The following is a 27,467-nucleotide window of genomic DNA, read 5'->3' as shown; positions in this document are numbered from 1 at the left end:
TATGGCAGTGTGACCTTGATGATTGAGAACGTATCTATAAACTCACACGAAGGCATAGAAGACTGTTTCTGTAGAAGACCAGAGACACTTTTAAGGCACTGCCCAACTCAGGCACTTCAGAGCTGAGTAACCCATGTTGCCCCATGGTTATGCCAAAGCTAGTAAGAGTTTGTCCCACCAGCAAATGAACAAAATGTGAGTTTCCGTAGGAAGAGGTGGTTTCACTTGAGCGACTTAGATACTCTTTCACTCTTTTTAAAGAAGGTATTGGAGTTGAGGACCTAGCTCAGTCACTTTGCTTTTTAGAGTCAGGGTGTCGTTATACAGCCTGTTCTTGAATTTGCCATTTAGTTCAGACTGGCCTTGAATTCATGATCCTCTGCGACCCCGTGCTGGGTTATAAGCATGACATTATGCTGGCTTCACTTTATTATTTAGCTTGCCATCTCCATTTTTTTTCTATAAGCAGTGTTTTCCTACTGTGATCATTTCCATTTCTAAAATCAACTGTATTTGTTCTGTAAGAAGAATATGTGGTTACACATTGTGCTTTCTTATATATAACTTATATGCAACTACTCTTTACTCAGAATGAAATTCTAATTCTAAGTCTTGGGTTACCTGAACTTGCTTGTCATAGGAAGTATCCCTTCATTCTGTCATAATATAATAATGATTATTAATATATATCAAATTGGGACATAGTGACTCATACCTGTACTCCCAGTATTTTGGAAGCTTAGGCAGAGGATTACCTCAAGTTTGAGGCCAACCTGAACTATGAAGTAAATTGCAGGTCAGCTTGGGCTACAGAGTTAGACTCTATCTCAAAAAACTAGAAACCAAACAAAACAAGTAACAACAGACTCTATATTGAGCTCTTACTAGAAGTAAAATTCTGCAGCACTTCTTTATATCTTAAGGTCTCTGAATTATTACCATTTAAGTGTGTGTGTGTGTGTGTGTGTGTGTGTGTGTGTGTACGTACCACACATGCTAGGCAAGGGCATTACCTCTCAGCTGCATTCTTCCCCCAATTCTTTTGCCGATGAGCATTAAACTATGAGCTATAGCAGCACTTGTACAAGAAAACATGAAAAAATGGCTAACACTCCCCCCCCCAACACTCCAGTAAGAAAACTGTAATTTTTTTTTTTTTTTTTTTTTTTGTCCCACACCATATTCCTAAGGGTGATATCCTCAGATTTCTGTTCTGGGTCTCTTAGGGAAGCATTCTCTAGAATCCTCATACCTTTTCCTTTCTAAGTTTCCTTTCTCACCCCCCTTTTGATACAGGGTCTTACTGTGTTGCCCTGAATATTCTAGAACTCTCTATGCAGGTCCCACTGGCCTCAGACGTCACAGAGAGGTGCCTGCCTTTGCCTCTTGGGTGCTGGGATTAAAGGTGTGATTACCATGCTAGGCTTACTTTTTGACTCCCAGAGGAACAGACTTCACTGCCAACACTTGTGTACTCTTGGAAGGACTGTGCATAGCTAGCAGGCACCAAAGTAATTTATTGTCAAGAATGGCTTGAATGGCTTGTACTTTTCCTTGAAGTCTACATCCATACCACCTCAGATGTCCCCATCTCTTCCTCATAGTTACTCTTCAGTATTCGTTAGTATCATGACCAAAGTTTTCGAGTTGAAGGGCCATACCTTAGAACATAAATAACTACAGAGCCTGTCACTAGGCCTGATGACCCGAGTTTAATCCCCAGAACGCACTCTCAGAAGTTGTCCTCTGACCCCCACGTGCACCCTGCCCTGCTACGCGACACACACACACACACACACACACACACACACACACACAGGTAGCCATCACTGTACCCTCACCTTTTACTGGGCCTCTAAGTGCAAGCATGCACTCACCCCTTCCTATAGCTGCACACCTGAGTCAGTTGTTCTCCCAGTAAAAGAGACATGGATGTGAGCAGTGTAGGCCTGCCCGACCCTCTCTACAAGTTGCTGGGTCTGCCCCACTGCTCTGGCTCCTGGAATTCGTTCTGTCTTCTTTTCAAGTCTTGAAAGGTCACTGCTTCTCACTAGAGTTTTGCCTGAGTTCTTTGCTTTCAGTGTCTGCCTGTCTCTCTTGAAATCTGCTTCATCTTAGGAAGTATGGAAAGTATTCTGACTAGCTAGTTGGTAGACAATCCTGCTTTCCAGTTCAGCCCTACTTTCCTTACGGAATGGGGTCTCTGAGGATGAATGTAAAAATAAACCCTGTGTTTTATCGCTAGGGGACCAGGTTACTTACGTTAGTGTCTCTCACTATTTCTTTTGATGAGACGCTGTTCTAGTGCAGCCTTTGGAAGTTTTAGGAGGTTTTAGAAAATGTTCCCATTCATCTATCCTCCTTGTCTGTCATCACTCTGCCAGTTCATTCTCCCAAGCTTCATCTGTCTCAGTCTGAGAAATGAAGCAGTTACCAAGTCATAGCCCTAGTGGCTAAGACAGAAACTTCCTAAGAATTCAACTTCTCTGTTGCAGATTTAACTGTTTTGACATAAGAAAGCTTTATTATTTATTAATCAGTCTTATCCACAGGTTGCATAGCCATATTATTCCATTGCTTCCGTAGCTGGAAAGTATGCCAAAGTACACAGATTATGATTTCTCAATTTGTTTTCAAGTGCACGTGTTGGTGGAAACAGTGGCTGCTGCCAGATAGGCAGAGATTAGGTGGGGCTTTTTCTAGGAATGTACGCAGAAAAGCTGGGACAGCCCTTCAGAAAACATGTCATTTGGGGGCTTCTGTGTTTTTTATTTTTGCTTCATGTTGCTGAGCTTGAACAGGGACCTCAACGAGGCAACCCTTTGCATTGGATTATATCCCCAGCCCTCCATTTAAAAAAAAAAAAATGGATTTATGAGTAAGAGGAGATAAACAACTTTGAAAAGGCAGCTGACCCACTTGGAATTAAAGGAAGAATGGTGGGCCAGCAGGATGACTTAGTGGAGGTAATGGCACCTGTCACTAGGCCTGATGACCCGAGTTTAATCCCCAGAACGCACTCTCAGAAGTTGTCCTCTGACCCCCACGTGCACCCGCATACGTATACACATTCACACCCAATAAATAAATAAAATTGTGCTTTAAAAGGAATAGTAATGCTGTTTGAGGAGTTAGTGTTTTTATGCACCCTGCTCTTCCCACTCTGGTTCTTTGTGCATCCTGGTTCTTCCCCTTTGCTTTCCTGAGACCTGTACCTGTTTTGGGTTATAACTGAATCTTACTAAGTGACTGAGGAAGAGGTATCTGGAATTGTTTTATCTTAGGGTAATGTGGGTAAGTGTGTGTGTGCTAGAACTGTCCCTTCTCCACCCGGGAAACAAGTAGTGATGCTCATATGGGGTAGCGGAAGCAGGGTGATCAGGAACTCCAGGCCAGCCTGATCTAGAGCCTGAGACCCTATCTCAAAAACAAAAACAGTGAAACATGCAATAGATGGGCCCATTCTCTTGCTTTTACAGGGTATGTCGAGGAAATGCTGTAGTGGGTCTGTCCTCAGCTTTGAGGCATTCCTTGTTAGTGAGACTGCTCTCTCACTTCCATCCTAGAATTGAGTACGTCTGGTTCTCTTCACAGCTTCCTTGGGACTAAATGAAGAACAGAAAGAATTTCAGAAAGTGGCCTTTGACTTTGCTGCTCGGGAAATGGCTCCCAATATGGCGGAGTGGGATCAGAAGGTAGGAGTCTTCTTGTGGCTAGATGTTCCAACAAAGGCCTCCTGCAATGACTCATCTCTCCCTCCTTATAGTCCTAACTACTCAGTGTCTGCTCTCCACTCACCAACTCTTACTGCAGGTGTGAAGACTGATGATAGATGTGCTGGAGAGTTCGATGTCAGCCTGACACAAGCTGGGGTTATCAGGGAGGAGGGAGCCTCGGTTAAGAAAATGCCTCCATAAGATGGGGCTGTAGCCAAGCCTGTGGGGCATTTTCTTTATTAGTGATTGATGTGGGAGGGCCCAGCCCATTGTGGATGGGGCCACCTCTGGGCTGATAGTCCTAGATTCTATAAGAAAGCAGGCTCAGTAAGGCCTGGGAAGCAAGCCAGGAAGCAGCGTCCTCCGTGGCCTCTGCGTCACTTCCTGCCACCTACCCTGCTTGAGTTCCTGCCCTCACTGCTTTGGATGTTGTAAGGAACTGTGAGTGAAATAAACCCTCTCTTCCCCAAGTTGCTTTTCATCATTGTGTTTCATCACTGACTGGAACAGTAGAAGACTTTTCATAGAAGCCATCCCAGACATCATGTAGCTGTCCCTTGTCTTTCTTAATGGAACAAAGATTTAGACACACATGAAATCAAAGCAATCCTATAGAAAAGTTTTGGCGAACATAATGTTAACGGATGCCACTATAAAACAGCAAGGGCGTTTGAAGTTAAGAGAATCCCTGTAATCTCCCGGATGCCGACACCCGCATCCTTCCATTGCCTGCGTCAGAGCCAGCCCCCGACTGCCTTGCTCTCTCTCCCACAGGAGCTGTTCCCTGTGGATGTGATGCGGAAGGCAGCGCAGCTGGGTTTTGGGGGGATCTACGTACGAACAGACGTGGGTGGGTCTGGACTGTCTCGCCTCGATACTTCTGTCATCTTCGAAGCCTTGGCCACGGGCTGCACCAGCACCACGGCCTATATAAGCATCCACAAGTGAGTATTCACACCCGGAAGCACGGTGAAGGGCTACGCTCACATGAGAAAACAAATCGTGTTGGGCTGCTTGTACTTGAGAAACTAAGCTGGTACTGGTACACAGTGGGTCTGCAGCTGGCTGCTGGATTTGATTCTGTTGTCTTCTATATTAGTGCTTAGGGAATCGGTTCTGCTGACTTTCTCCCCAGTCCCGGTTTTGGTACCAGCAGACTTCTCCAGTTTTCCTCAGTCTACAACTGAAACCTCCAGTAATTGGAGACAGTAATAGGAAGTACCTTTATCTCTGATTTTTAGGACTCACTAATCTGAGAAACACCTGGGCCTCAGGTATACGTATTCCAGGAATGTTTTTAAACCAGTCCCTTCCTTTCGAGGTGAAGCTTCTCATTTGTCTCTCTCTCTTCCTTTTCCCACTCTCTCCTGCTTTCATTCATTCTTTGTTTCTTTTCCCACCCCTACCCCCACCCCCGCCCCCCCATTCTCCTTTCTGTCTTCATCTCTGCCAATACCGTTTCTTGTCAGCATGTGTGCCTGGATGATTGATAGCTTTGGAAATGAGGAACAGAGGCACAAATTTTGTCCACCGCTCTGTACCATGGAGAAGTTTGCTTCCTACTGCCTCACTGAACCAGGTGCGTTTGTCCTCCCTGCAAGTGACACCCAGCAAGGAGAGAAGTGGAGCCTGTGTGGTCACTGGGCAGCCTTGACCGCTGGCACATAACCCGTTTACCAAGCACTTGGTTGTGGAGTATAGGTCCCAGGGGCCTTTAAGTCAGAGTTCCTCCTGGCTGCACACCACCGTTAGCCGGTTTGTTAGAGAGGCGGTGGACTGCTGGGTGTAAGCAGTTTCTACCAAGTATGAGGAATCCCTTGGCCATGTGGATTTTCAAGTAGTGCATGATGAACTCTCTGAGGAAGATTTCGAGGAACTGTGCTGAGCTGCTGTGGCTTCGCTGACTCCCTTCCCTGTCTGTTCCCTTTTGGTCCCGACTTCAGGAAGTGGGAGTGATGCTGCCTCTCTTCTGACCTCAGCCAAACGGCAAGGAGATCACTACGTCCTCAATGGTTCCAAGGTAAGAGCGTGCACTCCCAGGGCAGCTAGGGGCCGTTCCCTCACGCCTCCTGATAGCCCCCAGGTCCTTTGAGTCTGTGAACTCGCATTCCCGTGTACAAGTTTACATGTTGGGAAGAGAATCTCACTGCGTGTCTTTTACGATCCAGTTCTACACAATTGCACGAATTTTCGTCTCGTTTCTCGTTTTACAAACTAAGTCCCTGATCCTGTAGGCACTGGCAGAGCCATTTCCCGTTCACCCGTTCTCTGCCTTGTGCCTTTGCTCTGTCCTCACAAGTCTTCCAGTGGTTTTCCCAGAGGTCAGGCTCAGAACTCCTGCATTCGCTGGTCCTCACTCTCCCCCTCTCCACCCACAGGCCTTCATCAGTGGGGGTGGTGAGTCAGACATCTATGTGGTCATGTGCCGAACTGGAGGATCGGGCCCCAAAGGCATCTCCTGCATAGTTGTTGAGAAGGGAACCCCTGGCCTTAGCTTTGGCAAGAAGGAGAAGAAGGTGAGTGGCTACTCAGTTGTGAGCAACTCAAGTTATGAGTTGTCTGTGCTGTCTGCTAGACCAACTGCTCCCCATTTTCACGGAATAGGTTCACGAGTGGGTATGTAGCAGAGAAGTCATTGCTAAAGAAACAGACTCCTGGGAAAAGACAAACTTTGCCGGCTGATTTCATAAGCTGCCACTGTTTAAATTATCTTGTTTCTGTGTCAACTTTTGTTTCTGTCTTTCTTTTTTCTCTGTTTCTGAGCTGTATGTTTGTGTGCATGTGTTGAAGGGGAGTTGATGTTGGGTGCCTTCCTCAGTTGTTCTCTGCCTCATGTTTCCACCAGGGTCTCCTTTAATTTAATTCCTTTACTTGTGTTGTTACTGTTTTTGAGGCAGGGTCTCACTATGTAGCCCTGGCTGTTCTCACGTAAACAAGCCCGGTCTCAGACTCACAGAGATCTGCCTCCCTTTGCCTGTCCAGACAGCATCTCCTCATGAACCTGGAGCTTGCCCCGTCAGTGAGACTGGCTGACCAGTGAGTTCCAGGGCTCCTCCTGTCAGCCCCTTCCCAGCCGTACCTGGCTTCTTGTGTGGCTACTGGGGATTGAACTCGGGTCCTTGTACAGACGCAGCAAGCACCTTACAAATTGAGCCATCTCCCCAGCCCTTGTCCTGTGTTTCTTACCCAGCTTTCACCACACTTCGTTATCCCAGAAAGAGATACTTACAGAAGATCTGATGCTTGTCAGAAGTCTCAGAACACTTTTCTTCTCTAGACAAAAATAAAATACTCATCGACAGGGAGAGGCTGTAGGTGTTTCAGCCATCTAAGGACTTGTTTCTGTAAGTGCTTTGAAAACTAAGATACTCCTCGGGTTGAGAAACCCCACACGCAGGCCCTGGACAGGAAACTTGTGATAATGTAATTGCTGATAAGTGAGGAGTATTTTTCAGGACAGGTAATCAAAACAGGAGTACAGTTGCTGTCCTTAGATCAGGGTTTTTGGAGATAAAGTCAGTTATGAAATGACCCCTAAATACTTCCTACATCTACATAGGGGTTCCTCTTTTTCTTCATGATGCTTTTTGGCTCTTAACAACTGCCAAGGGGTCATATATAGGTTTTAGTGCCTCCTTTCTTTTGTAGCATAACAGGTTATTAGATGCCTACAATGTTCAAAACTATGTGCTGGCTCCTGGGAGGATGCAGAATCCTTTGTAAGGAGTCTTTTTCTGTCCCGTCAGCCAGCTCCCAAATAACCACATGGAGACTTATTGTTAATTATGAAAGCTTGGCCGATGGCTTAGGCTTGTTCCACTATCTCTTATAACTTAAATTAACCCGTTTCTATCCATCTACGTCCTATCATGTTACTTCTCTATCATCTTGCACATCCTGTTTCCTCTCTGTGTCTCCTGGCATCCCTGCATGCTGAGATTCCTTCTCCTCTTCCTTTCTCTCCCCGGAAGTCTCACCTGTACCTCCTGCCTAGCTATTGGACGTTCAGCTTTATATTACACCAGTAACAGCAACACATCTTCACACAGGGTAATATCCCACAGCCATCCTTAGTCATTCATAGCCCGGTTTGGACTTACCTGTATAGACTCTCTGCAGCTGGGCATGGTGGCACACACATATGATTCCATTATTTGGAAGTCTGGGGCAATAAAATTGCAAGTACTAGGCCAGCCCAGGCTACATGTGACACACACACCTCAAAATTATAAAAACAAAAATATTTGCCTATTTGTAGAAGCAAAAAGAATTTTGGTGCGTATAGGTGGGGTTGCAGTGAGCAAGATAGGGGCTGGATTCTTTCAGTTAGCATACTTAACAATATTAATGAGAGTTTTTAACCTCCCACTTTGTGTTAACTTTATAGGAGGGTAGTTATTTACTTTATCTTGGATTTAGTTTTTAAGAGGCTTTCTATGGGAGAATGAGTTTTGTCATGGAGGTCTGGAAGCGAGGACAATATGCAGAAGAGTAAAAAGACTGAGCAGGAATGGTTGTTCACACAGTTGTCTAGGCACGCAGGTCTTCCAGAAGGTAGAGGTAGACCAGGTTTCAGGGGGTCTTCCCCAATTAAACCTGATCTCTATTAACCTTGAATGAATCCACAGCCTTTCATTTCCTGTGGAAACAAAAGCACAACCTCTTCCCCAAAGCAATACATTTTTTAACTTCTATTTTAAAGTTAAAGCATTTTATCTAGGCTGGTTTATTTCAGCAGTCCCTTCCACAATCCCATGTCTCCCAGCAGCTATCTTTTGCTTGTCAGCAATCAAAAAAATTAAAAGACAACATAATACCCTACAGGATCCAGACTCTCTGTGTATTCCCCATCTCTATGTGGCTTATTCTTTTTTTATTATTATTATTTATCAACCATTTACTTTTTTCTACGACTGTCTATAAAACATACCAGGCCTTTTCTTTTGGGCCGCCAACCAGCTCCCAAAGCATGACATGGAGACTTATTAGTTTTGAATGCTTGGCCTTGCTTAGGCTCATTTCTGGCCAGCTCTTTTAACTTAAACTAACCTGTTTCTTTATATCTTTTGCCTTGGGCTTTTTACTTTTCTTTCCTTCCGTATATCTTACTTTCACTGCTTCTTGTGTCTGGTGGCTGCCTGACTGGCCCCAGACAAGTCCCTCATTCTCTCCTCCTTCTTATTCCTCCTCTTGTTCTCTCTGCCCTGCAGCTCCACCTATCCCTCTCCTGCCTAGCTACTGGCCATTCAGCTTTTTATTAGACCAATCAAGTGCCCTAGGCAGGCAAGGTGAAACAGATGTAATATATATCTTTGCCTAATTAAACACACATCCTTACATCATTAAGCAAATACAGCATAAAAAAAAAAGCATAACACACTGCTACACAGTTAAAGTAACATTCTGCAGCATAAACAAATGTAACACATCTTTGCCCAGTTAAAATAATACTCCACAGCACAGAGTGGATCATTTGCCCCCTTCTCCAGCCCCCTACGGCTTTCCTAGGGCATTAGGAGAAGAAGTCTATCCATATAGGGACAGAAAGTAGGTTGTGTGTCTGTGGGCACATTTCCATGCTTGTGTAGGTGCATATGGAGGCTGAGGTTAGCTTTGGGTGTTGTCATAGTACTTTTCTATTGCTGTGAGGGGCCACCGTGACCAAGACAACTTATAAAATAAACCATTTAATTTGGGGGCTCATAGTTCCAGAGGGATTAGAGTCCATGACAATCATGAACTTACATTCTGGTCCACAGGCAGGAGGCAGAGAGGGAGTTAACTAGGAATGACTTTAGGACCTTAGAGCCTACCCCTAGTGACACACCTCCTCCAACAAGGCCACACCTCCTAATCTTTCCCAAACAGTTCTGCCAACTGCTGACCAAGATTCAAATATATGAGCCTGTGGGGGCCATTCCCACTCAAAGTGTCCTCTCACCACCCCCACTTTGTTTGTTTGTTTTTTTTTTTTTTTTTTGAGACAGGGTCTCTTACTGACTTGAACACATGGGTTGATGGGTTGGCTCGACTGCCTGGCCAGTGAGCTATGGGATCTGCTCTTTTCATTCCTCCATTTCCACACACACACTGGTTGCAGATGTGTGCACAGCAGCCCCTGGCTCTTTACTTGGGTACTAGGGATGTAAACTGAGGACTTGTTGCTTGTGCAGCAGGTATTTTTACCCACTGAGCCATGAAGATACATACTTCTTACAATAAAGATTTCACAGGTGTGAGACGGTAGAGGCTGTTCGTAGTTTGTTTCTTTAATGATAATCCATTCTTGCTTCTAGATGTCTGTATCCAGTTTGAGGAGATGAAACACAGAGGTAACTGTCACACGGGGCAGTCGTGAGAAGTTTCAGACTTTCAGACTTAGGGTAGAGACTACCGGAGCTTAGAAGAGGACAGATTCAGTTCCATTTGGTGTGGTTTTGGTTTTCTGAGACTGGATCTTATGGAGACCAGGCTGACCTCAAACTTGCTATGTAGTCAGAGATCGCCTTGAATTCCTGCTCTTCCTGCCTCTGTGTCCCGAGTGCTAGGTTTGCAAGCAGATACCACCATGCCTGCCTAGAAATTTGTACGTTAGGAATGATGCAAAAGCCATGTCTTCCAGGTGGGAGGGAGCTCAGGCGTTGTGTCTAGGTCCTGGTTTTCATGAGCTACCTTGCTGAACCTGAAGTTCCTTTGAGTTCCTGAGTACCTCGATGAGGAGCTGACAGGGATGAGCAGTGAGGCCTTTCTGTTTAGACATGAAACGTTGGAGACTTTGCTAAGAGGATCTACAGACTTCCTAGTTCAACACTTGCGCTTTTATGTAAGGAAACAAAGGTCATAAAGAAGTCAAGCTTGTCCAAAGATGCCTTTCAAGTGTTCTGAAGTTCTTCTGGGCTTACATCTAACATAGCCAGTGATGTTCCAGAAAGACGTTTTTCTTGGAGAAACAAAACAAAAACTCGTATTTGTGGCATTTGCCAATTCAATGGCTGACTTCACACACCGTTGCAAGGTCATTGAATACCAGGTTAGGAAATGCAGTATAATTGGCTCTAGTAAGGCGACATCACACTGAGTGTCATTGCAGCTAAATGCTACATCAGGGCTCTCTGGTACGATGCATGTCCTTTACCTTGTCTAATTATAGCGCCTTTTAGGGACACTAGACTTTTAAAAGGAGAAATGTGGTCATTGTTCAGAAGGCCTTTAAAAGTTAACTTTTCGTGCTCGCTTTGGCAGCACATAGACGAAAAGCAAACTCTCCCAAATAATCTCTCACAGAAGTTGCACTCACAGAGGCACTGAAAATGAGGACGGATCTGGTCCTGATCCTACAAGAAGTGACAGGTATTTGTAGCTAGAGTATACAAAGTAGATTTGTGTAATGTGGACTATGTTAGCCAGGCATGGTGACTCACACCTATAATCCTGGCACTGGGAGCCTGAGGCAGGAAGAGCATACTACAGATCAGCCCAGACTACAGAGTAAGAAAGACCATGTTAACAAATAAACAAAACACTGTTTACCTGAAATAAGCATCTCTCTAAGTATTGATAAACTTTCACATCTGAACTTTTTTCTTCTTCTGTTTTGTGTTCTGATGGGTTTAAGTGCCAGGGTGCTGGAACCCAGACTTTACAAGCTTCTGTCCACAGGGAAGGCCGCCCTGCTTGGGGAATCCTTGGGCAGCCACCCAGACCCTGATTTTTGCCAGGTGGGGTGGAACTCCCAGCCAACCCGAGCAGTGATCTTTGAAGACTGTGCTGTCCCTGTGGCCAACAGGATTGGAAGCGAGGGGCAGGGCTTTCTCATCGCCATGAAAGGACTGAACGGCGGGAGGATCAATGTTGGTGAGGCCCGAAAGGAATTGGGGAAGGAAGGCAAAGGCTGAGGCTGGCCACTGTCATTCAGGCTCAGCTGAAGTCCTGACTCCTCCTCTCTAGCATCCTGCTCTCTTGGGGCTGCTCATGCTTCAGTTATCCTTACCCAAGAGCACCTCAAGGTCCGGAAGCAGTTTGGAGCACCTCTAGCCAGAAGCCAAGTAAGACACCCGGGGTCTGCATTTGTATCCTGTTGAGATCTTCCCTGGGGCCCCTGTTCTTGGTGGAATTGGGTGGGGCTGATATCCCATGAAGGCCTTTCCCCCATCTTAATCAGAATGTCTGTTTTACAAGTACCTGTGCCTTTTTTCAGGAGGCAATAATACCAAGGCAAGCAAAGCAGGCTTTAGAAGTGGCAAAAGACTTTGATGTACTTAGACAAGGCACCTAACTTGAGATATCTTTGTGTGTGTGTGTGTGTGTGTGTGTGTGTGTGTGTGTGTGTGTGTGTGTGCGCGCGCATGGATGTGCATGCAATTACATGCATGTCATAGTGCGTATGTGGAGGTCCGGATAAGTTTCAGGTGTTGGTTCTTTCCTGCCACACATGGGGTCATCTTGGGGTAGGATTCGGATTGTCATATCTGTGTATGAGTAAGGACCTCTACTTGCTGAGCCAGCTTGCCAGCTCAAGATGTCTTATCAGTGGTTTCAGATCAGATCCCAGATGGCCTGTCTAAAAACCATGTGTCCTTTTTGGTTCCATCCTCTCCTGTGGCTGCAGTACCTGCAGTTCCAGTTAGCGGACATGGCCACCAGGCTGGTTGCCTCCCGGCTGATGATCCGTACTGCCGCAGTGGCTTTGCAGGAGGAGCGGGAAGATGCAGTGGCCCTGTGCTCCATGGCCAAGCTTTTTGCTACAGAGGAGTGCTTCACTGTAAGTGATAAGTCTTCTGGCCTTCCTGACATAGACAGGAAGAGCTGCTGTGCTTGGGGATTTTGAGAGATGAGTCATCTATAGAACCCTAGCCTCCTGAGGCAGCGAAGGAATCACTTTGGGACTTAGGGTTACAAACGATTTTGAAAGGCCTGCAAGAGAGCTCTTCCTGCTGCCTTTGTAGCCGTTTCCATGATGTTAATTGCATCAGTAAGACTCTGTCTCTCAGATGTGTTCTAGAAGAAGCACATCTTTGCAATGTTCAAAACAGCCCAATGATGCTAGCTAGCCCAAATTTAGCACTAATTGCCATGTTTAACTTCAACTCGGAGCTGTCTCCACGCTGAGACTACATTGCCACTAGGTGGCGCCTGAACTTCCTATAATCAGTCGGTGATTGTAGGTAGCTTTGCCTCCAGGACAGCATGAAGAAGCGATGCGGATGTTTGTGCATTGTTTGACTGGTTCAGTAGGAAGACTGCCTTTGTGTCTGACTATTTAGAATCTGGAGCTTCTCTTGGGCTCTGTTTGTTCTCGACTGCCAGACTGAGGTTTCGAGTGTGGAGGGGAGTCGAGGACTCCACAGGCTTCCTGGGACCAAAGACATCTATCTACTCCCTGTCTCCCAGCAGATCTGCAACCAGGCTTTGCAGATGCATGGGGGCTATGGCTACCTGAAGGATTATGCTGTTCAGCAGTATATGCGGGACTCCAGGGTCCACCAGATCCTAGAAGGTAAAACTTCACAGAGGTCATTCTCTTGCTATGCTCTTCCCAGCTGGTCTCAGTACTTCTGAGCTGGGGTCCTGCCAGGCCCCGTGTCTTTTCCTCCATTCTTCCGTTCCTCGGCCCTTTCCTGAAGCTGGTCTCCCGCTGCATTAGAAAGCACTCTAAGCTGGGCGCCAGGAGACTCCGCTTCACCCTCATGAGTGAGGCATCACTCCACTTCTTTTTGTAGATTGCAGAGAAGGCTCAATCCAAGCTAGTACGCGAGCAGTCTTGTTGGAAAGCACACTGGTGGTATTTTGTACCGTTGTAAGGACTTGAACCTCAGGGATCCTAAACTTCCAAAAGTAGCTTGGCTAAATGTCGTCCTTGTCAGTATTGCTGGTATTGCTAGTGTTTAGTAAAATCATCAGCGTGTGGCTTTCTTCTTTAACTACAGACATCTGTTGGGCAACTGTGTGAGCTGTTAGTCAGGTGCAGAGTGCGCCTTCCACTCAGCAATCAGTGCATCAGTCTGGAGGAGCCCAGCTCTGTCCCGGCTTGTGTAGGCAGCCAGGGCTGTCACAGGACTGGGGAAGCGTGGGATGGAGACTTGTCTTGTGACTCTTGGTGAAACAGTGTAGGGTATTTTATGGTTGTGCTTCCCTGCCTTCAAAGGGATCCATGTCATACCTGAGTGAGCACATAATCTTCCTCGGGAGGATTTTAAGTAGGCTCCTGAGTCCCACCCTCAGAGTTTCTGCTCCAGTGGACCGAGTGAAGGCTGTGGTCACCGGTGTGGGAACAGTTTGAGCCCTGCTGTCCCTATGTCTGAATTTGAATCCTAAAGGACCACCTTCTATCCAAACGAGCTCTAACCTTTATTTGGCTCAGGCCTTTATACTGAAATTAAACATGCAGAGTTTTTTGAGTGGGAAATGTCACCCTTTTGCAAGGAAGTTTGGATTTGGCTTTCTTTGAGACAATGTGATTATTGTTCCCACAAGGGCTTTACTTTGTATTTTGTTTGTACTGAAGGCCACTATTAAAAATAAAATGAGCTATTAATTCCCTCCTTCAAGGCAAATGTTTTATTTTATGCTTCAATTTTCTGATTACAAAAGAAATATGTATTGTTGAAAATCTATAAAATACACAAAAAGTAAAAGAAAAAAACAGTCCTGTTTCTATATCTAAGATATATATATGTTGTTGTTAAATTCTTTGGACTTTTTCCTATCCTTTTACAAGTATGATTAAAATCTTAAAATTAGAGTTATACCATTTTTCTTCTACTTGTTAATACAGTCATTTTTTGTCATCAGGAGAAGTGTTTAAAAATGTAAATATCTCACAGAGCCCGCAAGATGGCTCATGGGTAAAAGGCCTGAAGGCCTGAATTTAATCCCCAGGCCCCACATGGTGGAAGGAGCAAAGCAGTCTTGCAAGTTGTCCTCTGGCCTTCACATGCACATTGTGGCATGCGTGCGCGCGCACGCGCGCGCGCGCGCGCGCGCACACACACACACACACACACACACACACACACGCCCACCCCACCCCACCCCACACACACACTCACTCACACAATAAATACGTGTAATTAAAAAAATTTAAGGCATAAATATTACTGGGTGTGGTGTTGTACACCTGTAATGCTAGCACTAGTGGGGGCAGGAAGGTCAGGAGTTCAAGGACATCCGAGGTCGTCCTCAACTGTATGTGTAGTTCAAGTATAGCCTGGGCTACGTTAGAGCCAGTCTCAAACCAAACGACAACCAATGTAAATACTGTTTCTTACACTGTTGTTTTTTTGGTCATTACAAAAGAAGCAGCAGTTTAAATCCATGACTACCCTTTTCCTACTGACTCCTTCATTGTTCCCCTTTGCAGGTAGCAATGAGGTGATGAGGATGCTGATCTCTCGAAGCCTGCTTCAGGACTAGCTCCTAAACTGCCGAGTCTGGCCTGGAGTTCATGGGCAGCTGCAATCAGTGTGGAGTACTGAGATAGGTTGTTCAGTTGCAAGTGGATCCTGGAGTAGATTGAAGGGCTGCGCTCTTCTGATAGAGAACTTTTGTGGTCAGCAGTGTGCTGGCTCTGAGATAGGAACAGGATTCTCAGTAGAGCTGGAAGGGCCCTGAGGAGCCATGCCAGAAGACTTGCTCTCTTGCTGTCCTCATTCTGGAAAGACAAGCAGTCAACACTGTGGCTTGGATTCACACGATGTGCGTTTCGTTGATTCTTGTCCTAGGGTCTGGGTCCCTCAATGAAGCTTTTCCTGATTGCAGAGGCAGAGTGTGGGGAGGCAAGTGGACAGCCTGTCTCTCTCTGCTCTCTGTTCTGCACTGGCAGAGTCTCAGGACAGCACTCCTGAACTCAGATCATGATGAAGTAAATATTTGGGAATCTACTGCTAAGCTATGAATCAGGGTGCATCTTTACTCTCCCCACCACATAATAAATGTCAAGGGCTAAGATTATTTGGAACATTTGGATTTTTATATGGGCTTTTAATTCCTCTTTTGGGGCTGCTTCTCTTTTTAAGTACTTTTATTAGTACCTTGGTAAATAAAATCTACCTCTTTACTGTCTCCTTCAACTATAAGCCTTATAGCTATACTTGATTTGATTCAGTATATATTTGATTCAATATTTAATTGGATATTAGAATAATTAGGAATCTCTTCTAAGGCAGTTTGTCTTTTAAAAAGTACATCTTTTAATTAATTTTGCAAACAAAGCATTATTTGTCATGTATGGAAGTCTAAGTATTACTCAATGATTAGGACTTTGGGAAAACCCTGCTACATGATTATCTAATCCATCTTTTGATGTTAGGAAAGAAAAATGTACACGATATTTTGTTAACTACAGTCACTGATTATAAAAAAGGATATATTTCTGTAACTGTAATATACATTTTATTTTCTTAATGCTTATACTGTCTGAAATTGTCCTGTGCACAAGGAGCAAGGTGTAATTCAGAATTGAAAATAGGGTTCTGCTGTCCACAGCTGTACCTAAGAGGAGCTAATGGAATGCATGATCACAGAGTCTGTACAAGACAGAATAGTCTGGAAACAAGTAAAGGTAGAAAGAGGTTCACAGAGGAGGTAAAAACTCAGATTAAGCTTTTCTGAAAATGTCTAAAGGGAAACTGCTTTGCAGAAGTTGGGAGGGAGTACAGGATTTGTGTGGGCGTGGACATTTGTGTTTGTTGTGGTTTGGGGTTGGCATGAAACAGAAAGTATGAGTTAAGTGTGGTTAGAACAATGGAAAAAGACGGGTGGGGGTTGTTTATTTGTCTATCTGTGTGTGTGTGTGTGTGTTTGTGTGTGTGTGTGTGTGTGTGTGTGTGTGTGTGTGTGTGTGTGTGTGTGTGATGTCCATGTGTGAGTACCACCTTGTGTGTATGAAACAGCTCTGGAAGTCATTTCTTTCTTTCCACTGTTAGGGGTTCCAAGAATCAAAGAGATCATCAAGCTCGTACAGCAAACACTTTTACCCACTGAGCCATCTCACTGGTTCCAGATTCACCCATTCTTAAGAACATTGAAAACTGTCAAAGTGTGAGAGCCTCTTAGCCTATCCCTGGAAACAGGGAGAGCAGGTGAAAGCCACTGTAGACCAGTGCTTAGAATGTCCACTGTGGAACCTTGTTAGTACAGAGAGCTTGTCATTAACCACTCTGATTGCTGAGGTTCCTACTCCTCCTCGAAGCAGTCACAATGCTATCTGTATTGATGCCTTTGAAGTTATGCTTATTGAAAAGTATGAGCTGTGAGACTGAAATGATGGCACAGCAGTTAGGAGCACTTGCTGCTCTTCCAGAGGACCCAAGTTTGATTCCCAGTACCTAACATCAGGCATCTAACAACTGCCTGTAACTCTAGCTTCTGTAACTCTGGCCTCTCTAGGCACCTGGACTCGTGTGCACACACCCTCCCACTGACACACCTGAAATACACATAATTAAAAGTAATGAAAATAAAAAAATACAAAGTGAGTTTGAGGGTTCAGTCCTGTAATCCCAGCACTCAGAAGGCTAAAGCAGGAGGATTGCCGTAGCTCACTTAACTAGTGTTCAGGAGCCCCTAGGCTTCCACCTCTAGCACTGAAATAAAGTTCTTACTGTCATCTTCAGATATTACTAAGAGATTTCATATTCCCAGTCATCTGGCAAGCAAGTGGTCAATGAACTTTTTAACTAATTCCCATCATTGTCCTATATGATAAGTAGAAGCAAAAATGCCATAGCAATATTCACTATTCTTTGAGAGACTCCTATGGTAAGGCCAGGTATATGGCAAGGCCCTCAAGTTTGGGGTGTAGGAAAGTACATCATCACTGAAGGAATTGAGGTGATGCTGTGGTTTGAATTGTGTTCCCCTAGAAATAGTTCTGAACATCTTGGCGTGTAATCTAATTTGGCAGATATAATTAGTTAAAATGAGGTGATGAGGTCTACTGTAGGGTAGACCTATAAAACAGTGTTACTACTTAGAGTCATATGAAGACTCGGGCCCAAGGACACCATTGAGGGTGTCCTTGTTATTGACCAGTTATTGCCAGCTGTCACAGGAACCCGGAAAAAGGGCATGGAACAAATTGTCCCTCAAAGCCCTCAGACAAAAACAAAACAAAACAAACAAAAACCCAAAAACCAAGCTGTGACATTCTGGTCTCTTAAGAAAATGTTTGCTGGCTAAGCCCACCAATATGTGGTATTTTGTTGTGCTCCCTGAGCGGAGTCATGTGATCAGCCTCATTGAAATCTTGTAGTGTTGGAGTGCTGTCTCAAACAGCGGAGTAGAGCTGAGGCCATAGCTCAGTGGTGCGGTGTTTGCCAAGTCTGCCATTTGTTCCACAGCATCAAAATGATAAGTCACAGTGTATTTCCCAGTACTAACAGGAAGAAACTGGGAAGTAAAGATTTAAATATCACATGTGTGATGTCCCCAAACATTTACATTTAAATACAAACATAAAGATATACAGGGCCTCTCCACTGAAGATATTTAATATTTCTATGAAAAACGTAAAAGTTGTAAACAAAATCTCATTGTTAACATTAAGGTTTGCCTCTAAGTTCATCTATACAATGAGTTGAATTCAGTGCAGGGCAAAATCACAGATATTGTGTGTGTGTGGGGGTGTTGAAAATAGAATATGACGAGCTTGTTCTAAAAATACCTAGATGTGTCCATTGTTGAATATTTACTACTGAGTATTCGATTTGATTTTGAATGCCTAAGTAAAGGAGTTAAATTGAAGATCTTTCTTAAAACAATTTATTGTCATCTTATGTGTATGGGTTTTACCTACATGTATATATGTGTACCACATGACTGCCTATTGCCCGTGGAAACCGGAAGAGGGTATTGGTTTCCCTGGAACTGGAGCCACCATGTGGGTGCTGGAAACTGAACCTGAGCAGCAAGAACTCCTAACCACTGAGCCATCTCTCCAGTCCCTAAAGTTGAAGGTCTTAATTTTTAGGACTTACTTCAAAATTACAGCAATCAGCCAGGTGTGGGGACCCATGCCTTTAATCTCAGCACTTTGGAAGGCAGAGGCAGGTGCATCTCTGAGTTTGAGGCTAGCCTGGTCTACAGAGCAAGTTCTAGAACAGCCAGGGCTATACAGAAGAACCTTGTCTTGGAAAAAAGTTACACTAATCTAGATAGAGTCTTGGTTTGTTGAGTTTGTTCCCTAGAACCCACGTGGTGGCTGAAGAGAACTGATTCCCACAAATAGCCCTCTGACCTCTACGTGTTTCATGGCCTGTACACGCACACATGTGTACACACACACATACACACACACACACACACACACACACACACACACACACACGTGGATTTATGATAAGAGGTAAAAGCAATTCAATAGGTAAATAGTTGGTTTTCTACACATGATCCTAGAAGAACTTTACCTCCATTAAGTTGGGATGGGCACTTCTGACTCTATCTCACACCATACACAAAATGATGTTTCAAGAAGGTTCTGTATTTAAAAGTCAAACCAGAGATCTGTGACCACAGCCCATCCCAGCTTTCCAATGCATGCACATTCCATGCTGACCCTCCCATCCACATGTGAAGTCTGAGACCTTTATGTAGCATGAATCCTAATTGGCCTTACAATTAAAAACCCGGAGCCAGATATCAGGGTGAATGCTGAAAGATCAGAGGAAACAAGCCACAGCCACTTCTCACCTCACCAACTCCTCAGCCCAAAGGTTTTGTCTCCACAAATCCTCAGACTGAATACCCAAGTCCTCCACTGAAAGGGGACCCAGCTTGTCTTCTCCTGCCTTACATTCCTTTCTCTGCCCAGCCATATCACTTCCTGTCTCCACCTTGCTAGTGCTGGGATTAAAGGCGTGTGATTCTCCAGTACTGGGATTAAAGGTGTGAGCCCTTACCACCTGGCTCTGTTTCTCTTAGACTGGATTAATCCTGTGTAGTCCAGGGTGGCCTCGAACTCAACAGAGATCCGTCTGCCTCTGACTCCTGAGTACTAGGGTTAAAGGTGTGTGCCACCACTGCCTGGCCTCTATGGCTAACTCTGGCTGGCTATGCCCTCTGATCTTCAGACAAACTTTATTTGTTAGAGCATATAGAGAATATCACCACACCCTTGCACTCAGCCTCTTGGTACAGCCCACTTGAACTGACCAGTCCCATGTGAGGTCAGAGACCCACAACATTCGTTAGTGTCCTCCCCCTTCCCCCAGCCACCTGTGAGTTAACTAGCCAAGCCAGGATGACCTCAGATCACACCACTCAAAATTTTCTCTGAGACTGAACTTCACCCAGCCAAGCCAAGCCAAGCCAAGCTGGGGTAACAGCAAATACCACACCAAGCATTCAACACAGAACTTTCAAGAACTATAAGGTCAGAACCCATCTACAGAGCCACTTCCAGACTTCAAGACCAGTGTATGAGCCAGTAACTACCTAAGACACAGTTCCAGAATAGTCATCAAAATGAGAGAAGACAAAGTGAATGTCCATCATAGGACCTCAGCTGTTAAGACAACCTTCTAGAAGCCAAGACAGGAATGTAAGACACCACAGAGGGAACACAGCAGTGAGGGGTTCTACTCTGGAGCTCTGTCTAGTTTGGCAGTTGGAAGTTTACTCTAAGGCGGTGGTTCTCAACCTTCCTAATACTGTGACCCTTTAATACACTTCCTCGGGTTGTGGTGACCCCCAAACTTAAAAGTTATTTTGTTGCTACTTTATAACTGTAATTTTGCTACTGTTGTGAACTGTAATGTAAATATCTGGTGATATGTAACCCCTGTGAAAGGGTGGATCAACTCCCACAAAGGGGTTGTGACCCACAGGTTGAGAACTACTGCTCTAAGATGAGGTCTGGGAATAGAATACCAGCCTAATGGAGAAAGAACAGCTTACCATAGCATGACCTGGTTCCTGCAGAACACTCCAAGCACTCCCACAGGAAGAAAGTAACAAAAACCAAGGTCCAAGCTGCTGATGTGCAAGTCCCCAAAACAACAACAAACAACTATCAGTCTCAGAGTGAGTAGAAAAGATGTAGATGTGACTCCAGATAAAGATTTTTTTTTTTTTTTTTTTGAGACTAGGTTTCTCTGTGAAACAGCCCTGGCTGTCCTGGAACTCCCTATGTAGACCAGGCTGGCCTCGAATTCACAGAGATCCACCTGCCTTTGCCTCCCGAGTGCTGGGATTAAAGGCATGCTCCACCACTGCCTGGCACCAGACAAAGAATTTTATAAAGTGGCTACAAATGTATTCAAACAAACGAATAAGAACAGAAATAAGCTGTTGATGGAAATAAGGAAGGCAGTACAGGATGGTGAGGGGGGAAAGATTAGAAATAGTAGGAAAAAAATCTGAAATGCTGGAGATGAAAATTTCAGTAAATAGCTCAATGGAAAGTCCCATCAATAGATTAGACTATGAGAAGGGCAGAATTCAGAAGTTTAAGACAAAATGGAAGAGTTGGAATTTTTAGTTAAAGGCATTAATTTTTTTGAAAGTATGAATGGAACATGTGAAATCTTTGGTATATCATGAGAAAGCTGAATTTACAAATATGGGAATAGAAGTACAAGAACTCTATTCCAAAGGCATAGAAAATATTTTCGATGCAATCATAACACAATTCTGCAAATCTAGGGAAAGAGGGACCCATCCAGGTACAAGCAGTTTACAGCATACCCATAGACAGGACCACAGTAAAAACTTCACACTGTATCACAGTTTAAACACCAGATACACTGAATAAAGGTGTATGAAAGCTGCAAAAGAGAAACACCAAATTTCATGTAAAGGCAGGCTCATCATAACAGCTGATTGTTCCACAGAAACTCAAGGATCACAGCTGGGAACCCAAACTAACCCAGCAAAGCTATCATGTGTGAGGGAGAAAGAAAAATATACCATGATAAGGGCAGACTAAGAGTTTATAGCCACCACGTCAGCTCCACGAAGGATACTAGAAGGAATTCTTTGGAATAAAAAAGATAAACACATCCAAGAAGACAAAAAAATGGATGATGATAGGGCAGTTACAAGAAAACAAACCAAAGACTATAAAACACACTTTTCAGTACGATTTTGCATTTTATTGGTCTAAGTTTCCAAATCAGAAGACATACTAGCAGGTTAAATGAGAAAATAGGATCCCTATTTTCCTCTGAAAAGCTCATCTAACCATCAAAGATAGAGGCTTCCTTGAGGTGAAAGGATGTGCGAAAGTATTTAAGCAAATGGAACCGGTCAGCAAGCAGGTATCACATACTAGTTTTATGTTTCTGTGATAAAGTGCCATAATTAATGGAACAAAGAAGAAAGAATTTATTAAGGCTTACAGCTCCAGAGGGTTAGAGTTGATGGTGGCAGAGCAGAGGTGGCAGGTGTGGAGGTTGAAACAGCAAGCTGAGAGCTAACGTCTTGAACTGGAAGGAAGAATTGTAGAGAGTGAACTAGGAATGGAGTTAAGTCTCTAAGCTCTCAAAACCCTCCTCCAACGACACACTTTCTCCATTAATCTCACACCTCCTAAGCCTCTCCAAACAGCACCACCAACTAGGGGACACACATTCAAATGTCCAGTACTATGGGGGACATCTCATTCCAGCCACCACATACCACTTTTAATATCTGACAAAATAGACTTCAAACTGAATCAGAAGAAATAAAGATGGCATTACACTGATTGAAGGAATAATTCAAGAAGATTGCAACTCTAACATGCACATATGGAGTACAGGTGCTCCCAATGTCATAAAACAGGCACTACTACTACAACAAAGTAACCCAACACAGTGATTAATAATAGGTAATGTCAATACCTCAGTTTCACCAATAGGTCAGACCAAAAATAAAGAGAAACGTTGGCATTAAAGGACACCATGGGTTAAGTGTACTTAAAACTCATTTGCAGATTCTATGCAAACACTACAGAGTACACATTCTTCTTAGCAGTCCATGAGACTTAAGCTAAAATAGATCATATCAGGAATAATAACAAGTCTAAACAAATATAGGAAAATTGAAATACTTGTACTTTTCTCTGACCAGCTAGAAATCAGCAAAAGAACCAGCAAACTTGTGGAAATTGAACAGCACACTGTTGAATGACAACGGGGTCATTAAAGAAATCAAGAAGGAAATTTCAAGGGTCCTAGAATTCAATGAGAGCAGAAATACAGCATACAAAATCCTATGGGATACAATGAAGGCAATTCAGTCCTAAGAGGTAAATTTGTAGCTCTAAGTGCCTGCATTGCAAAGTGAGAGATCTCAAGTAAATAATGATATGTGCACCTTAGGGCCGTGGAAAAACAAGGGCAAACCCAAACCGAAAGTAGGTGATAGGAAGGAATAATTAAGACCAATGGAGAAACTAATGGAATAGAATGAAAACAACAACTAACTAAATAAAACACAAAACAAAGGATTAATGAGGGCTGGTGAGATTGCTCAGTGAAGAAAGGCACATGCTACCACACCCAACAACCTTAGTTCAATCCCCAGGACCCACATAGTGGAAGGTGAGACCCAAGTCCTTCAAGTTGTCTAGTCTGAATGTGTGTACCATATGCAGGTTTATCCTCACAAATAAACATACACACACACAAATAAATGAAAAATATGAATGAATTAATGAAAAAAGAATTGGTTCTTTGAGAAGATAAATAAAATAGACAATCCTTAGACAAGTTAACCAAAAGAAATAGAATACTCAATAAGGTTAGGTGAAAAGGGAGACACTATAACAGATACCAAGGAAATTCAGAAAATCATTATGACATACCTTAAAAACCTCATTCTATAAAATTGGAAAATCTAAAAGAAATTGATAAATTTATAGATGCAATGCCAAAATTAGACCAAGATTAGACAAATAATTTAAACGAGACTATAATAAGCAATAAGATTAAAGCAGTAGTAAAATTAACTTCCTGTTTTAAAAACTCCCAGCATCTATGTATTCTTTGCAGAATTCTACTAAACCATTGAAGAAGAAATAAGGTCAGTACTTCTCAATGTATTCTTTAAAGTAGAAAAGGAAGGAATGCTTTCAAATTCATTCTCTGAAATCAGCATCACATGGATAGCTAAACCAGAAAAAGACACAACAAAAAGAAGAAAACTAGACTAATCTCCCAATGAGCATAGATACAAACAAACAAAAAAAAAAAAACTTAATACTTGCAGACCAAGAACACATCAAAAAGGTCACCACTATGATTAAGTTGGCTTCATTCTTGAGATACAGAGAAGTTCAACATACATCAATCAATAAATGTAATTCAATACATAAATGTACTCAAAGACAGAATTCATACTTTTCTCAATAAATGCAGAAAAGTTCTTGACAATATTTGAGGGATATCAAATGAATCCAAACACACTGAGTTCTTTAGTCCATTCACTTTATTCTTCTCAGTCAATTCTATTTACACAGCTTCTTTTCTGTTCTCATACTTAGGCTCTCTCAATCCCTCCTGCTGTTCTCTCATCTCTATCTTGTCCTTTCCATCTTCATTCCCTCTTTATTCCATATATATATATATCTCTCCATTCATTAACAACTTGTTAGTAAAAACTACAAAATAAACTCTCAGGAACAAGTATTCTGATAAGAGTCACACTTGGCAAAGACTCGGTCAGTTTAATTGGTGACTGACAACAGCTGTAGGTTGTAACAAGTTCTGGCTATCTCTTAAAAAGATAGCTACAAGGGTTATGAGGGAAGAAATTAAACCAATGAGAGATTTAAGGAAAAGGCAAAGAATATGTGTACTATTTTATGTGATTAATAATATCTGGACATGGTTAGTCAGTTAACAGCCTTTTTCTAGACACGGAAAATTCACACTTTTATTTATTTTTAAAGTGTTTCTAGATCTATTTGTTTTATTTTTATGTGTATGAATCTTTTGCTTGCATGTACATATGTGTGTCACGTGCACACCTGGTGTCTGAGGAGGTCAGAAGAGGGCATTGAAGCTCCTGGAACTGGAGTTACAGACAGTTGTGAGCCCCCATACAGGTGCCAGGAACCGAACCTGGATCTTCTGCAAGAGTAGCCAGTGCTCTTAACCCCTGAGCCATCTCTCCAGATCAACGAGATGAAACATTTGAGTTTTAAGCTCCTGAACCTCTTCTGTCTACCCCCCCAGTGCTACCTTTTCAGTACTGTTACATCAAAATTTTCAGTTAAATTAATGTTTAGTGTTTATATTGACATGGAAAATGGTTATTGTTTAGTCTCATAGTATTTGACAGTGCCCTTTTTGTCTAATAATTTAATTTAAGAAATCCAAAATATTTTCCCATTTGTTGAAATACTAGTTATTAATCAGAACTGATTAATACTTTTCTGTTTTGAAATATTATATTTTCATTTAAGCACAGCTATAATGTTAGTATAAAATACTAATAATATTCTATAAAGTATAATGATATCAATGCAAATATTAATATAATAATCAAAACTGATCATTATTCACAATGAAACCAGTGTAACACATGTAAAAATAATTACCGTGAGGGCTAGAGGTATAGCTCCCTGGTATATAGAACTTTCCTTAGCCACACAGGGCCCGGGCTGTCATCCTTTAGAACCCCACATAAATTAAATACTAGGAAAAGGATGACACAAAATGCAAATTCTGGATTATTTAGCTTGAATTGAGTTGCTACTCTGACATTGCCAGGATCTCACTTTGGACTCCTTACACACACACACACACACACACACACACATACACACACACACACACACACACACACACACACACACACACAGAGTTCTCATAATCTCTGTTGAAAGAATTCAAATGAGACAAAAAAAGCATAATGCAGAAGAGAAATAGGGTTTATTACAGTGTAATGTGAAGTACTCTTGTGGGCAATGACCAAGGGACACTTGAGTATAGAGCACACTCTGAAGGGGTGAGAATGGACAATGGCCAAAGAGACCATTGTGCCAAACTACATTTTTAGGTAGGCTTTATATGATTTCTAAAGTTTTTGGAACAGGAAGCTTTTCTGGAGGTAATTAAGAGGTCCATTTGGATTACAGAAGAGCACTTGGTTTTGTTTGTTGTTTGTTGTTTTGTTTTTTAATAGACAGGCATAAGTAGCCCAAGTTGGCTTGATCTCATTATACAACCTTAGACTCATGATCCTCCTGCCTCTGCCTCTGGAGTACTGGGATTATAGGAATATGATACCTTAATTGGCCTATATCTTTGTTCTTTAGCAGAGAGCCTCAGGCTAGATGGTAATCTTAAATAAATAAACCTATATCTATATCTATCTATCTGTCTATCTATCTATCTATCTATCTATCTATCTATCTATCTATCTATCTATCTATCATCTACCTATCTATCTATCTTTCTGGATAATTTAGAATGTCATGTTTCTGCCCAGGGTCAAAGATACACTCAGATCCCACACTTTGGAATGGTAATCAGAGTTCTCTAGTTTTAGCTCTTGCCTTTGAAAACTGTTAATTATCAGGATGGGGGAATCCATCCTCAGTGACCTTTAAGCCCGCTAACAACTCATTGGGATACCTAACACTGAGACAGTAGGTAAGGTGTAACAGTCTGGGATAGGCTTCAGGCAGGGGAACCAGACCCAGTGTGGATCATAGACTTAAATGTGAAACAATAAATTTACTAGACTGGGAATTTTAATCAAAGGTAGAACACTTACCTAGAAGGCATGAACCCTTGGGTTCACCAAGACTCTCTCAGCACTACCAAACAACAAACAAACTCTAAAACAAAAGAGAAAAACGAAAAATAGAGTAAATGAAATTTGTCATACTATGTAGTTCTCTATGCTCACTGAGAATAAAATTCAACTTAGGTTAGAATAAGACTTACACGTATTTGGGGCTCATCAGCATTAGAATCTAGGAAAACACATTTAAAAACCACCTTGCAAATGTACTCCTTGCGTTTTTACAATAATGGACATATTTAAAGATTAAAATCACAGAGGATGAAGTTTATGTAATTGACTGGTCAGAAATTGTGACTGCTTTGAGTTCAGTTGTTTTCCTTAAGCAAGGATTGGGTGTTTCTCACCGTGTCAGTAGCGGAAGCAAAGCAGGGAGGTTTCACAGATGGTTAAGGAAAAGCCAGTGAACTGCAGTTGGCTCAATACAAAGGGTTATCGTGCACACCAGTTCAGAACGCCAGTGTGGGTACAGCCATTTCATTTCCCTGCACTTTGTTTTGTGGAGAGAGTGTCTCAAGTAAGCAAGGCTGACCTTGAACATTGATCTCCTGCCTCTACCTCTCAAGTGCTGGGATTACAAGGGTATACCACCATGCTCAGCATTTTCAATGCTCTCAAACCAATGTTGCTCCCGCTTTTTCTCTTCTCCTCGGCATATGTATAGAATGCTCTTGAAGTGACAAAATTATATTATACTACTGGAAACAGATCAGTGATTACCTGAGGCTAGGAAGAGGGTGAGGGGAGAGGCAGTGTGATCACGAATGTGCGCTCTGAGGAGTGCTTGTCACCAGAGTGCTCCGAATCTCCCTTTTGTTAAGGCCAGTTTCCTGCCTGCAATAGCATATTGTAGTTTTGTAGAATGTTAGTTATCACTGGGGAAACACTAGGTAAGAGGTCTGAGTAGTTCTGTGTTTCTTATCTTGTAACAGGCATTTAGAAACTGCTTTTGCTATTTTTTAAAAAAAATAATTTTTTCTTGGCCCCATAGGTGACTAAAATCAGGATAAAGCCTGAGAT

At 43.0% G+C, this 27,467-nt stretch overlaps 1 protein-coding gene across 2 annotated transcripts in view; it reads left to right on the top strand.

The window, feature by feature from the left end:
- Acad8 (acyl-CoA dehydrogenase family member 8) overlaps window positions 1–15,665 on the top strand; it is a 16,832-nt gene extending 1,167 nt beyond the window's left edge. Inside the window, exons 2-11 of one of the 2 annotated variants that reach the window (XM_059267539.1) lie at window positions 3,595–3,695; window positions 4,491–4,660; window positions 5,210–5,295; window positions 5,660–5,736; window positions 6,095–6,232; window positions 11,435–11,570; window positions 11,664–11,761; window positions 12,325–12,477; window positions 13,110–13,212; window positions 15,076–15,665. In XM_059267539.1, coding sequence (XP_059123522.1) covers window positions 3,595–3,695; window positions 4,491–4,660; window positions 5,210–5,295; window positions 5,660–5,736; window positions 6,095–6,232; window positions 11,435–11,570; window positions 11,664–11,761; window positions 12,325–12,477; window positions 13,110–13,212; window positions 15,076–15,128 — 1,115 coding nt within the window. In that variant the 3' untranslated portion in view covers window positions 15,129–15,665. Of the gene's footprint in view, window positions 1–3,594; window positions 3,696–4,490; window positions 4,661–5,185; window positions 5,296–5,659; window positions 5,737–6,094; window positions 6,233–11,434; window positions 11,571–11,663; window positions 11,762–12,324; window positions 12,478–13,109; window positions 13,213–15,075 lie in introns of both variants that reach the window. The other variant, XM_059267538.1, reaches the window with a different exon arrangement.
- The last annotated feature ends 11,802 nt before the right edge of the window (window positions 15,666–27,467 follow it).

The sequence above is a fragment of the Peromyscus eremicus genome, chromosome 7 (genome assembly GCF_949786415.1).
Source record: "Peromyscus eremicus chromosome 7, PerEre_H2_v1, whole genome shotgun sequence".
In the NCBI taxonomy this organism is placed as follows: Eukaryota; Metazoa; Chordata; class Mammalia; order Rodentia; family Cricetidae; genus Peromyscus; species Peromyscus eremicus.
This window is presented reverse-complemented; position numbering and strand designations above follow the sequence as displayed.